Genomic DNA, 13,694 nt, shown 5'->3' with positions numbered 1-13,694 from the left:
CTCGGTCATAGTTTTGTTCCCAAACTTGATTTGAATTTAAGCATCAAAACTCGACGCAATATTGGTTCCAATTATGGCGGGTATATTCCCTCATTGGCACGGTGAAAGCAAGTCACTCGTGTACTTTATTTTTGACGGAGTCTTGAGAGGTTGATATCAAAATTTGCTTTCAGATATAACTTTTGATTTCCCGTGAAGTAGGTGTTCTGCCTTGGGGAAAATCACTCAGACTAGATTAAGCTGAACCCACCGTTGGGGGTGTTGTTGGGTAGATTAATGGTGTTTTTAGTTCTCTCGAAAGAACCATCACGCCCGTCGCCCACAGCCGGAGGTGTGAGGTGCATTAAATCAAAGTGCTATCTGAGAGCAAATTCGAGCGAGTACTTTGCTCGAATCCAGGCTAGTTGACCTATAGCTGGACTTATCAAAACAACTCTGGGGACCAGCCTACAGTGGTTGGTCGCATCGCTGGTTGCTAACCAGCCGTGCGCATCACTGAATGCACAGCAAGGAACCGGGACCGAGAAGTTTCATGATCAGTGACCTTTCAACCCTCATTCAACAAGATACGTTCGCACGTTGGTGTTAGTGTAGGTGTAAAAGCTACGTCACGATCCAACCATATCAGTCAACCAATAATCCTCGGTCAAACTTTCTATTACAAAATTAGCTTGAAGAGTGTAGTGCGCCCTCAACCGCCAGTTGGTAGATTTTGCTGCTACCCCAGGACGTGAAGGAACCTATGACAAATCGGGTGTATGCTGATCAGCCGTCACATGACTTTATGACAAAAAAGTCATCGTTGGTTATACCAATCCGGATACCAATTATTACAAACAACATGCACTGACGTCACTGGCTTGGTAACCAATCAGGATGTACTCCTCTGCCCTTGTAAGCAAAGAGTCAACGCGTATTGTTCAATGGGAGCGGTTTTGAAATAATCTGTACCCTTAGATACCGATGCGTGGGAGTTAGGTACGAGGCAATATCCTTCGTTATGTCGAATTCTGGTGTTGCTCACGCTAGTGACATGGTTCAAGATTGAACCATCTATCTTCTTTAAACCTTTCAACTTTTTTTTTTCTTTTTCCGTTCTTGCAGGCGATCGATTTATGGTTTGATGCTTGTTTGTCGTTTGTCATCGGCAGTCTTTTCGAATACGCCGTGGTACACTATTTGTGGACCAAGGACAAAGCCGAGAAACATATACGGTGGGCAGCATCAAAAGAATCGTTCAAATCACCGACACCGGTAAGAATATCGACATCGAATAATCGATTTAAAACGAATTCAGCTACCTTTGCCAGCCATTACATTACATGTATACGATGGTCTAGTACCAGCGAATCGATTGACTCGTGATTGACTCGTGATTGACTTGCGATTGACTTGTGATTGACTTGTGATTTGACATGACATTTTATTTCATTTGTTATTGACTTACGATTGACTTGCGGTCGACTTGCAAGTCACTTGTGATTGACTTCAAGTCACTTGTGATGTACTGGACTTTACGACTGACTGCGATTGACGTGCAATTGACTTGTGATTTGACATGTGATTTGACGTGTGATGTGGCTTGTGATTGATTTATGATTGACTGGATTACAATTGACTCTTGGAACTTTTAGATGCTTACTCGAGTTTCACCCTCAAAATTCTGACACAATTCTTAATTTCCCTTTTTTTAGTATCACGGAGGGCAGAACCAATCGAACAACAGCTACCTGTACAGCAACACGTACAAGGACCCGTCATCACGGGACCGGGACCACTGTTCCGAGTCCGACTCGCAAAACAGTCGCTTCGGGAGCCGCTACAACTACCAGACGAGCTACCGCGCCGTGCGCAAGAACTCCTACTCGAGCCACTGCGATAATGACCCGGAGATGGGCTATAGTAAACTCCATCACGATGGGGCGGCCTTGGCCGAACGGAAACGCTGCAAGCTCGCCGCCATCCGGATAGACAGGCTATCGCGGGTGGGCTTTCCACTCGCGTTTGTGACCTTCGTCGTCACCTACTGGGTCTGCTACTACAGAATCTATACGGCGGATCTTCCACCCATAGAATAGTTTTTTTAAGAGAAAGAAACACAGATTTACTTTGTTGTTGGCAAGTACTGTCTTGAAGTTGGCACAAAGCGTCTTCTGTTCGAAGTGTTCAATTGCGGTGGAAGCTGATTTTCAGTCTTCGGGCGAAATTAGACCAACGACTGTAAACCTTGGGGGTTCACTCGTCCCCAGAGGGCGCTGGTTACCTCTAGCTTCTTTGAGCCCCGATTGGACGGCCTCTGATGGTTTATGAGCCAGAGTCAACCCTTTTTTCAGCTCGCCTTGGACAGCATCTTCAACTTCAAGTGGTGTTTGCGGTGGATGCGGCATTTTCAGTCTTCTGTCAACCTTATGGGTCTACTTGCTAAATACGAACACGCTTGAAATTTCATGTTAAATCATGGGTTATTGTTTTACCTCTGTCTTTAATACTGTATTTTCATTGGCATATGTAGAACGATCACATGTTAGGTCTATAAAAATTCATGGCACACTCCCTGTGGGATATCACGTAGGTGATATCCCACAGGGAGTGTGCTATGATTGTGTACGTACGGTACGTACGGTGTGAAACGCTTCTATCGCTGGTACCCACGCTATTTTCACTATGTTTTTACACACGAGTGGGAGCAGCGAACTAGCAGACGATCAGCTGTTTCGAGCACGGTGCACGACATTGTCATGGTTGTTGTGTTTACTGCTGTTTGTTTTCGTGTTTTCGTGTTTCAAAGTCCAAAGAATCCAAGACAGAGGTACAACAATTGTTAAGTCTATAAAACTCGTCATGAACAATATGTTTTGTATAAAAATATGTTTTTAAATTAATATGAAGTAAAAACGAAGGTCGAGACTTTTAATTTGTTTTGCGATTTAAGTGAACTCCGTCATACTTGGTTTTTGCCAAATTCATTTACAAATATGTACCGAAGTTTCTCATGGGGAGCCCATCATCGAAGAAGACACTAAAAAATTATCATCTTTCTCGATCTTTACATTAATTAGAAAGGGGTGTAGCAGGAAGACTCATAATTTATCATGTTTGGTTTTTTTTCCTCCAATCGCTTTATAAAAGGGTGCTGCTGATTGTATTATCACTACTTTTTTTGTAAATAATGCAGACGACGTGAAAGCGACAAAATGATTTAGCGACAAAATGATTCAGAGACAAAAGACAGACAGAGACCTAACGACGGACGGACGGACCGACCTAGCTTTCATGATAGTCTCACACGCGCATGCGCAGTGCTTCTTCTGGCAAAGAATTGCTCACCGATATTGCTAAAAATATTCGGTGATCATTTTGGAAACGGAACGATGAGTAATTAACTAGAAAGGGCTTTTTAAAACAGAATACGAAACTTTTTGGTACAAGTTACTGGGATTCAGGGTTTGTTTCAATAAGAGAGGGTTTTTATTAGAGTTGGTATTATGGCGTATGTAAGAATATAAATTTCCGCCTTACAATATTTACTGAACATGATGTTTCATTGAAGACAAAATCTCCAACATAACCATAATAATTATAGGAATTGGTTGATTATGTCATTCACAAATCTGAAAATACATGTATAACATGTCAAATAAGGCAAGGCACTAGTACCCGGAAAGGATAATTTGGAATACCAAACAGTATCAATTGTGGACGCTGGGGTACATGTTTCGATTTCCCAGATATATATGTCTGAAACAAACCAGCCGGACGCGCTGTGTATGTACAGTACTTAAATGCGTTTCTACTGTACCGCACAGACTGTCGCTTGCTCAGGAGAGTATCGCCTTCAACAAAATTTGTAATTATATTGTTAAAAAAACAATAGTGATTTGTGGTAATTTTGGTCGAGTCCCGAGTCACGCAGGTCGAGTGCGAGCTCAAGTTCGAGTCCGCAGAGGCGAGTCTGAGTTCGAATCATTTGTCATCGTGACTTGAGTCCGAGTCCGAGTCACGGAAAATGGGACTCGAGTCGGACTCGAGTCCGAGCCCGAGTCACGAGTCACGCTGTTTTGGTTTCATATTTTGATCGATAAATGTCGCAATGCTGTTGCCATACATACACTATACGGTGCTCCATTATGAGTGTGAAGTGATTATATACTTACACTTCGAATCACTTATAGACTTTTTGAATACAGCATCCATTTTGGAGGTGTTGTTATCATTTTCATTCATTACCAACGGAAGGTAAATTCGTGCATATATCCATGTGTGGAAGAAAAGCACAGCCCTCCAAGATGGCCGCCATTCAAATGGTCTGTACTCTTTGGTAACTTTAACGAGGGGATAACAATTTCATTTCTGTTCACATAACCGCTAGGCCCCCTAAAATGTTTTAAAGCATCGATTGTATTTTGTTCCCGTCCCCTGCTGTTCTGGTTTGGCGTATTGTCGTGTCTGAGATAACGACCTTTTACATGTGAATTGTAAACACAATATTATCAGTTAAGAATCTCCAGCTAGAATTGTTTTCTACAATTATAAAGATCATTTTGTTTAATCGGGCTCAGTCGTTAAAGGAGCAAAGCTCATTTAAATATTTCACCACCGTTAAACAGTTCTGATCTACTATTTTGCTGTTCAATGTTGTGAAGTCTTCGTTCTGTATACCATGCCATCGTTCCGTCCAGTGATATTTTGTCGCTCGTTTCATATTTGAGGTTCCAATTAAACATAAATTTACAAAAGTACTACTCAATTGATGAGACGAGAGACGTCAAAAACATTTGAGGAAAATGCGTGGTATGTAGAGAACATAGATTTGTGGGATCTTAGATTGGTTATCGTTGGCATTTTGAGATTTTTTTTCGGGGCGGAGGTTGAAAGTTCATCGGCGCCGCGAACTGACACTGTCTTACGCGCAAGTGTGTGTCAGTTCGTGAAAACCACGTAGGGCCTAATCAACAATTTCGGTTTCACGAACTTCACCCGGTATAGTGCGCGCACTGACGCAAAATAGGAAGATTTTCGTTTTCACGAACTGACACCTGGGCATGATACGGCAATACAGAACGGAGAAAAACGGTTGGAAAGGTTTTACACAAATTTAATCCATCCGTATACTTGTGTGCTTACACAAACATTTAATCAAAAACCGTTTTAATTGGTGAAATTAAGGTCAGTGTCAGTTTGTGAAACCGAAAATCTACGGGGTGCGCTCTAAAAGTGCCGCACTGTATGGAGGATGTCAGTCCGTGAAACCCAAAATATCTCGGTTCTGTAAAATACAGAAATCGTGGTGCCGATGACGAAAACGTGCCAAAACTACGTAGTGAACAAAAACAAAATATGTAAAGTCTTAACTTCTGAACATATCAACTTCTTGTTTTATAATTATGATGTTTAATATGAATGGCACGAGAGCCTAAAACACAATTTCAACGTGGAAAAAGTCTTCAAACAACATGTGCCGAAAAGATTTGAATTTACCCAGTTTTGATGTTACAAGTATTCACGTGCGCATGCGTGAGCTTTTCGCCTTCAACCATGTGCAATATTTGGTTTTGTTTTGTTTTGACTTTTCATTCGAATTCAAGAAAAAAAAGTTACCATTATAATCTCCACAGATTTGAATATTGTATAATAATGGCGAGATGTTTGAAATTATTACAATTAGCCTATTTGCTTTTATTGGTATGAAAGGTATTTTTAAAGGAAAACAAGGGAGAAGGGAATTAAAGTTTAAGCTCGGACAAGGTTTTTCGTTCGGCTACTCCTTTAATGTGTCGCCAACCGATCGGGGGAAAAAGAAGGGACGCTAATTCCTAAACATCCAGATGATGTTAAAATACGGCGTTTTCGCCCCGGGTGGAGCCGCTGCTTGATTGGCTTGAGTGAGCCTACTTCACTAACGGATCAATCGGCGCCATTTTCCTTCAATCTTTCACAGCATTGTTCAGCGGATTCCAGGCACGTTAATCACTGTCTCCGGTTTTAAATTGTGTATGTCTGGATTACCATGGGCACAATTCGTGGAGTCTATACATTTTCCATGCATACCCATTTATGCTGAAATCGACTTTTTTTTAAGAACAAAAACAAGAAAACTTATTTCAGGTTGTGTGGCGTCATGTACATCTATAGTTGTCAATGTCGTCAGTGTAGATTCCATTAGTGGCCTGCTGACTATCTGGCCAGGGTGGCAAGCAACCTACCTTAAAAAGGTAATTCGAAATTCTTTGGTTTTGGCTTTTTCCGTTTCTGGCATGAACAATAATTAGTTATGATGCCATGGAAATTAAGGGATGGGATTTGTTGGGTTGTTAGCAAAATGGGGGCGGTAAACGGTTGAACAAAACGACCAAAAAAAGGACAAAGGACCGTGACATTGCAACAACTGTTGTGTTAATAAAACACCACATTATACCGGTATCTAACGGTTAAAATGTATTCCGTGAGGCCGTGTGGTCTAGCGGTACGCGGTAGAGCACAGGGTTCATGATTGTGAGAGTGGGTTCGAGCCCCGCCGTGGCCACGCGTATTGTGCCCTTGAGTAAGGCGCTTTACCTCAATTACTCCTCTCATCAACCCGGGTGTTAAATGGGTGCCGGCATTATTCACTGCTGTGGGAAGGTAACAGACTCACTGTGGAGGAGGTGTGACGATTCTCCCCCCCCCCCCCCCACAGCAGCAGCATTTCCTTGACTCGAGTCTGGCCCAATCGCTTCGTAAGAGAGATGGGCACTCCGTTCTTGTGAATTCAAGTTCGTCCCCTTTTTACCTTTTACCCTGAAACAAACACAATAAAAGAAAAAAAAACTTGCCTGTGTGAAGGCTAGACAAAACAGCAAACATTCCCCATTTTTTAATGATTGTTTTTCACAATTATCAACGATGCTTCCGCAGAGGCTCTGTTTGCTGACTGACTAAATTGACAAAAGTGCGTGTTTTTGCAGCCCCGATGATGATGAATCTACATGACTGATTGCACTCGCGGAGGTCAGAGTCCGGGTGCACTTGCTTTGGAGAGCCGTTTAGTTTGATTAGTGTGATTAATGTAAACATTCCTGATGCAATTCTGAAGGTAATGGAACGGTTGATTTGGTTATAATTATCAGTCGAAGGAGAAGATCTCTAGAATTGGATGCATCTGTATTCCCTGTGATTTATCATTAAAAACGCCTAGGGCTCGGCTAAATCCTTAAAGTTCGTGCTTTTTCAAATTTCGATGTTCTTTTCCGAACGAAATTTAAAGGAACATAATGTCCTGTAACAAAGAAATTTGCTTGTTTGTTTTTGCAGGCCTTTGTACAGTTTTAAAAATTGGTTTGAAATGGCGCGCTCCAGTTCAGATATTGCGCATACTATTCAGAATGAATTAGGAGCGTCCCCCTCTTAATTCAAAAAGTTGAAATTAATCAATTGATTGCTTGTCATAGGCCGAGTTTTTTCCTGCGATGTCTCATTAGAAAGCTCATAACTAATGTAATGCTAGAAAATTATCAATTAAATTTCAAAATCTATTTTTCAAGGAGTCACACCCAAAAAAGCACGTATACACCAATTTTAAGCATTAACCTATGGAGATTCCTATCTTTCCATATTTTTTTCGTAAACGTTAGAGACAAAAAAAATCAGTGACAAAAACGACAAATGCATTTCAGTACTGACAAGTTTGGCAGGTTTAAAAGAGAACATCCCAGTAAATAGGCCAAAATTCCGTCCGCCGAGCTCATGAATAAAAGTTATTCACTCAAATTATTATGTAGTTCTGAGAGCCATGAAAGATATAGATATGGCACTGTACCTCTGCATGGCCATGGCACTGTCTGTACCTCTGGCCATATGGCAAAGTTACCTCTGGCCTGGACTTGGGGCTTCTAATTCTGAACATTTTGGATGCAATTGCGTTCGAAAGTGGCGCTATTTAGTTGTTATGGAGAGATCTAGAGATCTTTTTTTAAAATGGCCTCTTTTCCAGTTTTGGAAACATCGTTTATTTTTAGGGGTGGTCTTAATTCTTTGGGTAAGAATGTTTCGAAAAAGTCCGAAGGGTCCACCCACCAAAAATTGAAAAGAAACTGAAAGATGTGTTGTTGACCATCATTTTTCTATGCAGCCTGAACACCTGTGAGAGTTCTGAGTATTTTGAAAAGAATTTTGAAGTATGGGGATTTCTATGGGATTTTTTTTTTTATATACCTCTGAAATACCTGTCCACCCCCAATGAAACTTAGCGTTTTTATGTAGAGCGCCCTCAAGTGACAGTAGGGAAAACGCGGAAGAAGAGAATCGCAAGTCTACACGTGTTTCAACTTTCAACTCGCACTGCAGATTGTAGATTTTACGAACGGTGCTTTGCTCCGAAACAAACGTTTGCCTTCAAGTAAAGACCAGTTTATGGTAAGTTTATATTATGCCACTTCATTCTGTGCGTTTTGTTTATGGTGTAAATCGAGGACACACACGTGCAACAACAACAATCAACATCAGTCATGTCCTAGACCCGTGAACGTGGCTATATTTAGCCTATACTATAGTACATAGCCACGCTTCAAATAGTAAAAACACTCTATTGTGATCCACGGTTACTGTGATCGAGTGACCGTTCTAGCCGAATTTCGGCTACATTTGACAGAATATTTGCATACAAAAATGAGTTGTACAGAAAATCCAGCAGAATATTTTTTCGGCAGAATTATGTAGATGAAGGACAATGATTAATGAAAAAGATTAGAGAAATATGGGCACATTTGGTTTGAAAAAACCTTCGTTTTTTGAAAGATCCCTGAAACAAACCCTTACACAATGGAACAGCAATATATACTGGGTGATTGGTAGTCCGAGTAACTTGGACCCAACTTATCGCCTTTTTAACATTCGGACATGGTCTGGCGATAGTGGGGTCCAAGCTAATGCTGTATGCCGAGCAACACAATTCTGTCATTGACCCAAAAACCCAACATTGCCCCAAAAAACATCAGATTTCACCCTCAAAACGGCCTCCAAATTACTAGATACGCCACCTGAGGTACAAGTAGAGATCGATAATTAAGATGGTTGTACTGAAGTTTACTTATGATCCGGATGGAAAGTGAAATTTCCCTTTCAATTCCGAGAGCTCCCCTTGCGATCGTGAACACGTTAAATTTCCGATTTGTGTTAATGTTTGAACGACGCGATGTGGTCTTCATTCCCAGCATACATTCGATGGTTCCTGTATCCCGAGTGCGATTCCGTTACCGAGCGCGCGCGATGCATCGATTATGATTCTGAGTAGACTGGATCGCGTTAGTAAACACAAGTGCATTTCGAACGGTAAAAGGGAATCGGGAACCAGCTTGAACTGGTATCCGTCCATAAAAGCTGCCCTAGTTCCCGGCCCCCTATTATCGTTCGAAATACCTATAACAACATGACTAACAAGAATGGGTGTGTTTGTGTGTGTGTGTGTGTGTGGTGGGGGGGGGGGGCGAGTTATGTTTCGTAAATGTTGATGGAATTACATACCTTCTCCCTTTCAAACATCTGGTTGAAAGGAAACCAACCTAATGTCTTACCGTTCTCGAGAAAAGACGAAAAAAAACCTGGTTGTTTACATCTGACACGACAGAGCACACAGTCGTTTTTTGCTATGCTTCCGAGGATTGGCTTTGTGTTTTCCTTTGTCCCTGTAATATAACACTCTCCCATAGACTAAGCACACAAACCTGCGTTCGAGGACAATAGGCACCTTCCTTCGAGGATCAATGGCCCCTTTGTGCTCCTTTTGTTGTCTGTCCTCAGGCGTAATGCCATGCAGGAACATGAATACATTTTTCCTGTCGTTTCAGTCAATGTACGATATACACATTGCGTGTGTCTGTTATAACGTACGTATACAGCACCGTGCTAGTGAACAGCAGTGACCAATCACTAATGCACAAAATGTAATTTCTTACACGTCCGCAAAAGGAGAACACTTTATGCATGAAATCACAATTAGAAGCACCCAAACAGCTCAACATTTTGGGGTCACAAAAGTGGACCCCGAAAGTCATTCTCGCACGCATAATACAGGAATAACATAAAATCGCCCAGTTTTTAAAGGAAAGTTGTATGGATGTTTATATTCTACCTTTACACGTTCTTGCCGATTATAACATCATATTGTTCAAAGCACATTTTGTAGCCCAATTGGGCTGTTCCAGGACGCAGTATCCCTTTAATAGGACCCCCTAAAAAATGGGTGCTTTATAATTTACAATTGTAAAACACCCACTTTTGTTAACACCATTAAACACCATTAATCATTGAGTTTCTCTAGGTTTTTGCCCTGCTTCGTGGCTTCAGTAGTTTTGCCCATCTGTAAAATGTGAACAGCGCCCTCTGTTGACCGATTTTGTACATGCATGCATAAGTATTGGGTATTGCCTATGTTTTGAACAAAATAGCAGCAATTTTGGGGGCATTAGCTTTTTGGGGGCATTAGCTTAATTTTCCTTCACTTCATGTAATCATCCATACTAGTTGAAATTCATTCATATTTTCAAGGCCCCCCCCCCCCCACAGAAACATGAAATAAACACAACAAAATAGTACGTTCTACCAACATTGGCTCCCTCAAGGGTTAATTTTTGACAGGTCGAGAACCATTCTTGTACCGTGCTGAGGTTTTTTCCCCCAAAACAATTGCCCGTTTGAAGATTTTCTTGTGTGTTTCAATGTGTGTTGTTGTTTTTATATTTGAAGCGATTGATACACCTCAAGGTTGTATTTTGGTAGAATATATTCACCTGTAATTTATCTTCATTATGGACAGATACAAATTCAGTAATTGACAGTGAAGCATGGAGCCCAATTTGTAGGGGAAGAACAAGTTTTCTTTTTGAAAGGGGATCAGGTCAGCTTGTTTGTGTAAAAATAGACCCCCCAACTCCAAACAGGATGCCGTTTGAAAACCATACCAGAGTATTGCGTTGGGCTAGTGGCCAGTGTAAGGCAGGAAATGGGACCGAAAATGAGGCATTTCCTTTAAGGATTACCCAAGGAGAGATTTGCAAAGTTGCCCCAGTTTAGGATCTTCAGGTGAAGCCTCTCTCATTTGACCTACGATTATTGGCAAAGTGTTTCAACTGAAGCTTTGACTTCTTTCATCAGCAGGCAATATGCAGAGGATTTTTTAGGCCCATGGGTGTCGGGGGGGGGGGGGGAGGAAAAATAGGCCATATTGCTGTTAAATTGATTGGGGGGGGGTAGGGAAAATGCTTCCCTGCTCACGCTCGGAAAAAAGATAAATTGAGAATAGAATAAAAAAGTTAAGGAATTTTGGGGAAAAATTTGCTTTGCCCCCCCCCCCCCTGGAAAATCCTGGCGACACCGATGTTCAGGCCTGGAATTTTGGGATTTTTTAAGGCAAGGCCCTTTTATCCTTAGGTGAAGACACATTGTGGCATACATCGAGGCCAGAGTGCCATGGATAAATATGATGGTTGTTGCACATGGGTCTTTCTGTAAATTTAGGATGCAAACTGGGACATTTTTCCTGTCCGTGTTACCTTGGAACTTTGTCATTTACCATTCAAGTGTCCTGAAGAATGACTTCAAATGATTTTTTTTATTTCTTGGGTAGTTGGTCGTTCATAAGTACTCTAGGAGGATGACTGAGTTAAGAAGTGCGTAACAATTATGAAATCATAGATGCAATGGGAAAAAGGGATAAAAGTGGACCTCACATTTATAGAATGAAGCTGTTGGCGAGCTGATATTTTCGCTCAAAAAGACAGCAAGCCAACGTATTTGCTTGAATATCGTAATAATAATACATAACATGTACATTGTTTTTATTCTGTTTTATTGAGGCAAGTAACTCATTAGCCGAAGATTTAATGGTTAGCAAAAATGTGCCATGGCAGATGTGTTTTTGTAATAACCTTAGGAATGAATTGATCTTAGTAAACTTCTGCACTAACCACGTTTCCCCATTTTCCCACACTTACTACTTGTTAAACTTGTTACCATGATTATTTTTCTAGGTCTGGTCCTACTATATTATATTTTTTCCTCAATAATGGAGTGAAAGATTTAGAACTCAAATTTTATGATGAGGTTGGTACGTTTGAATAAAGACTACGTTTAAAAGTAATTTTAAGAAGAAAACATGGTGAACACAAAATAAATGTTAAAATTCTAAGTCATGTTAATCAATTTAGTCCAAAAATCCTTTTTTAATGGAAGAGAGAAAGAAAGAAAAACTAGTCCAACTGCAGCAGTTGCAAACTTTTTAAGTAAGCCTACCATGTCTGCAGACATTGCAGGATAGTCTAAAATACAAAATGTAAAACTGATCAAAAAGTACATATCAAAGAAGTCTTAAAACATCTACGGATATAAAGTATGGATCAAATGACGAAATATTTCTTGTTTGGAAGAAGTTATACATCATTGCTCCAAACATGGCAGTGTATTAGCTGATGTATGTAATTAAGTTTGAAAAAATGCAGTCAGTGATGCAAACAGACCATCTTCTAACTGTGTTAGTCCTCGACCCCCTCCCCCCCCCCCCAACAAAAAAAAAACCCCAAAGATTACTGTGGTTTTGCAGAGAGGAGTTAAAGGTAATGTACAACATTTGCAAAAATCAAAAAACAAAACTACCACATTATTATGGAAATACCTTACTTGACTGTAAGTGAATAATAGTCTCAAGCATCCTGTGAAATAATGGCACCTGGTGTGCTGTCATTTTCAAGAAAAGTGAATTTTTGTATCAATTTCCAACGATGATCGGCCAACCATCAATTTGGAACATACTGCCCCAAATGAACGATGTCTGTATATTGCTCCATTTCGCCTGAAGTAGGGTCAGGGAACCAGACTACCAGAACAGCTTTTTTTCTTGGTTTTTCCAGCATCTATGAACACAAAACTTTAAACAGGTCAGTGTAACAATATTTGCTACAAAAAAACTAACCCCCAAATTCATCCATTTCTGAAAATTACAGCAAAAACCAATGTTGTATATGACTTTTAAACTACTTTGGTTTTTTCTCCATCCAAAAATGTTTAAAGTACATCAATATAAACCAGGATAACCTTCATAAAACTGATATCCGTTGTTATGCCTCGGATCAAAATCCCACCCAGGACTCTATATGTTCCCTTGGGTTGCCATGGAAACCATTGACTACGCTATTGCCATGGTAACTGATAAGTGCTTCAGAATGATGCATCAAAGATCTCTAAGTAAATAATGTTCAATTTACATTTTCACTGTGGCAAAGAATAATATCTTGAGTCTAGCTGTTTACTAAAATGGTTTTTAAAAAATTCAAAAAATTCAATATTTATAGGCAAAATAATTATGAACTTTGAGGTAGTTTTATAAACAAATGTATACATTTTAAAAACTCACAATATACAATGTAGGCCAATTCATACTTGGGACAAAAAAATGAACATAAATACGAAACATAACAATTATGTAATGTCACGCTGCAAAGTTTACAGTTGATCACATATTATCTCTGGCAAATTTTGCTGGGACTAATTTGTAACATCTTTTGCTTGTTCATTCACATTACAATGTATATATGCAAAATATGCACTGGCCTTTGTAAACGTTTTGATTTTTCATCCCTTTTAACACCATTCACAACTTCTGAAAATTCAAACTGCTCAAAAAACAGCACCTGCAGAATTTGTGCTAATTTCAAATGATTGATTTG

At 40.2% G+C, this 13,694-nt stretch overlaps 2 protein-coding genes across 3 annotated transcripts in view; both read left to right on the top strand.

Moving 5' to 3' along the window:
• LOC119723672 (glycine receptor subunit alphaZ1-like) overlaps positions 1–2,610 on the top strand; it is a 44,599-nt gene extending 41,989 nt beyond the window's left edge. Inside the window, exons 7-8 of the mRNA XM_038194457.1 lie at positions 1,105–1,254; positions 1,695–2,610. Of these exons, the coding sequence (XP_038050385.1) occupies positions 1,105–1,254; positions 1,695–2,078 (534 nt within the window). The 3' untranslated portion in view covers positions 2,079–2,610. The remainder of the gene's footprint in view (positions 1–1,104; positions 1,255–1,694) is intronic.
• Positions 2,611–8,255: 5,645 nt separating this feature from the next.
• LOC119723671 (ribosomal biogenesis factor-like) overlaps positions 8,256–13,694 on the top strand; it is a 55,287-nt gene continuing 49,848 nt past the window's right edge. The window contains exon 1 of one of the 2 annotated variants that reach the window (XM_038194455.1): positions 8,256–8,391. The gene's annotated coding sequence lies outside the window, so the exon portion shown is untranslated. Of the gene's footprint in view, positions 8,396–13,694 lie in introns of both variants that reach the window. The other variant, XM_038194456.1, reaches the window with a different exon arrangement.

The sequence above is a fragment of the Patiria miniata genome, unplaced genomic scaffold, assembly GCF_015706575.1.
Source record: "Patiria miniata isolate m_02_andy unplaced genomic scaffold, ASM1570657v1 HiC_scaffold_17, whole genome shotgun sequence".
Taxonomy (NCBI): Eukaryota; Metazoa; Echinodermata; class Asteroidea; order Valvatida; family Asterinidae; genus Patiria; species Patiria miniata.
Note: the sequence above shows the minus strand (reverse complement) of the source record. Positions and strands in the feature narration are given on the sequence as shown.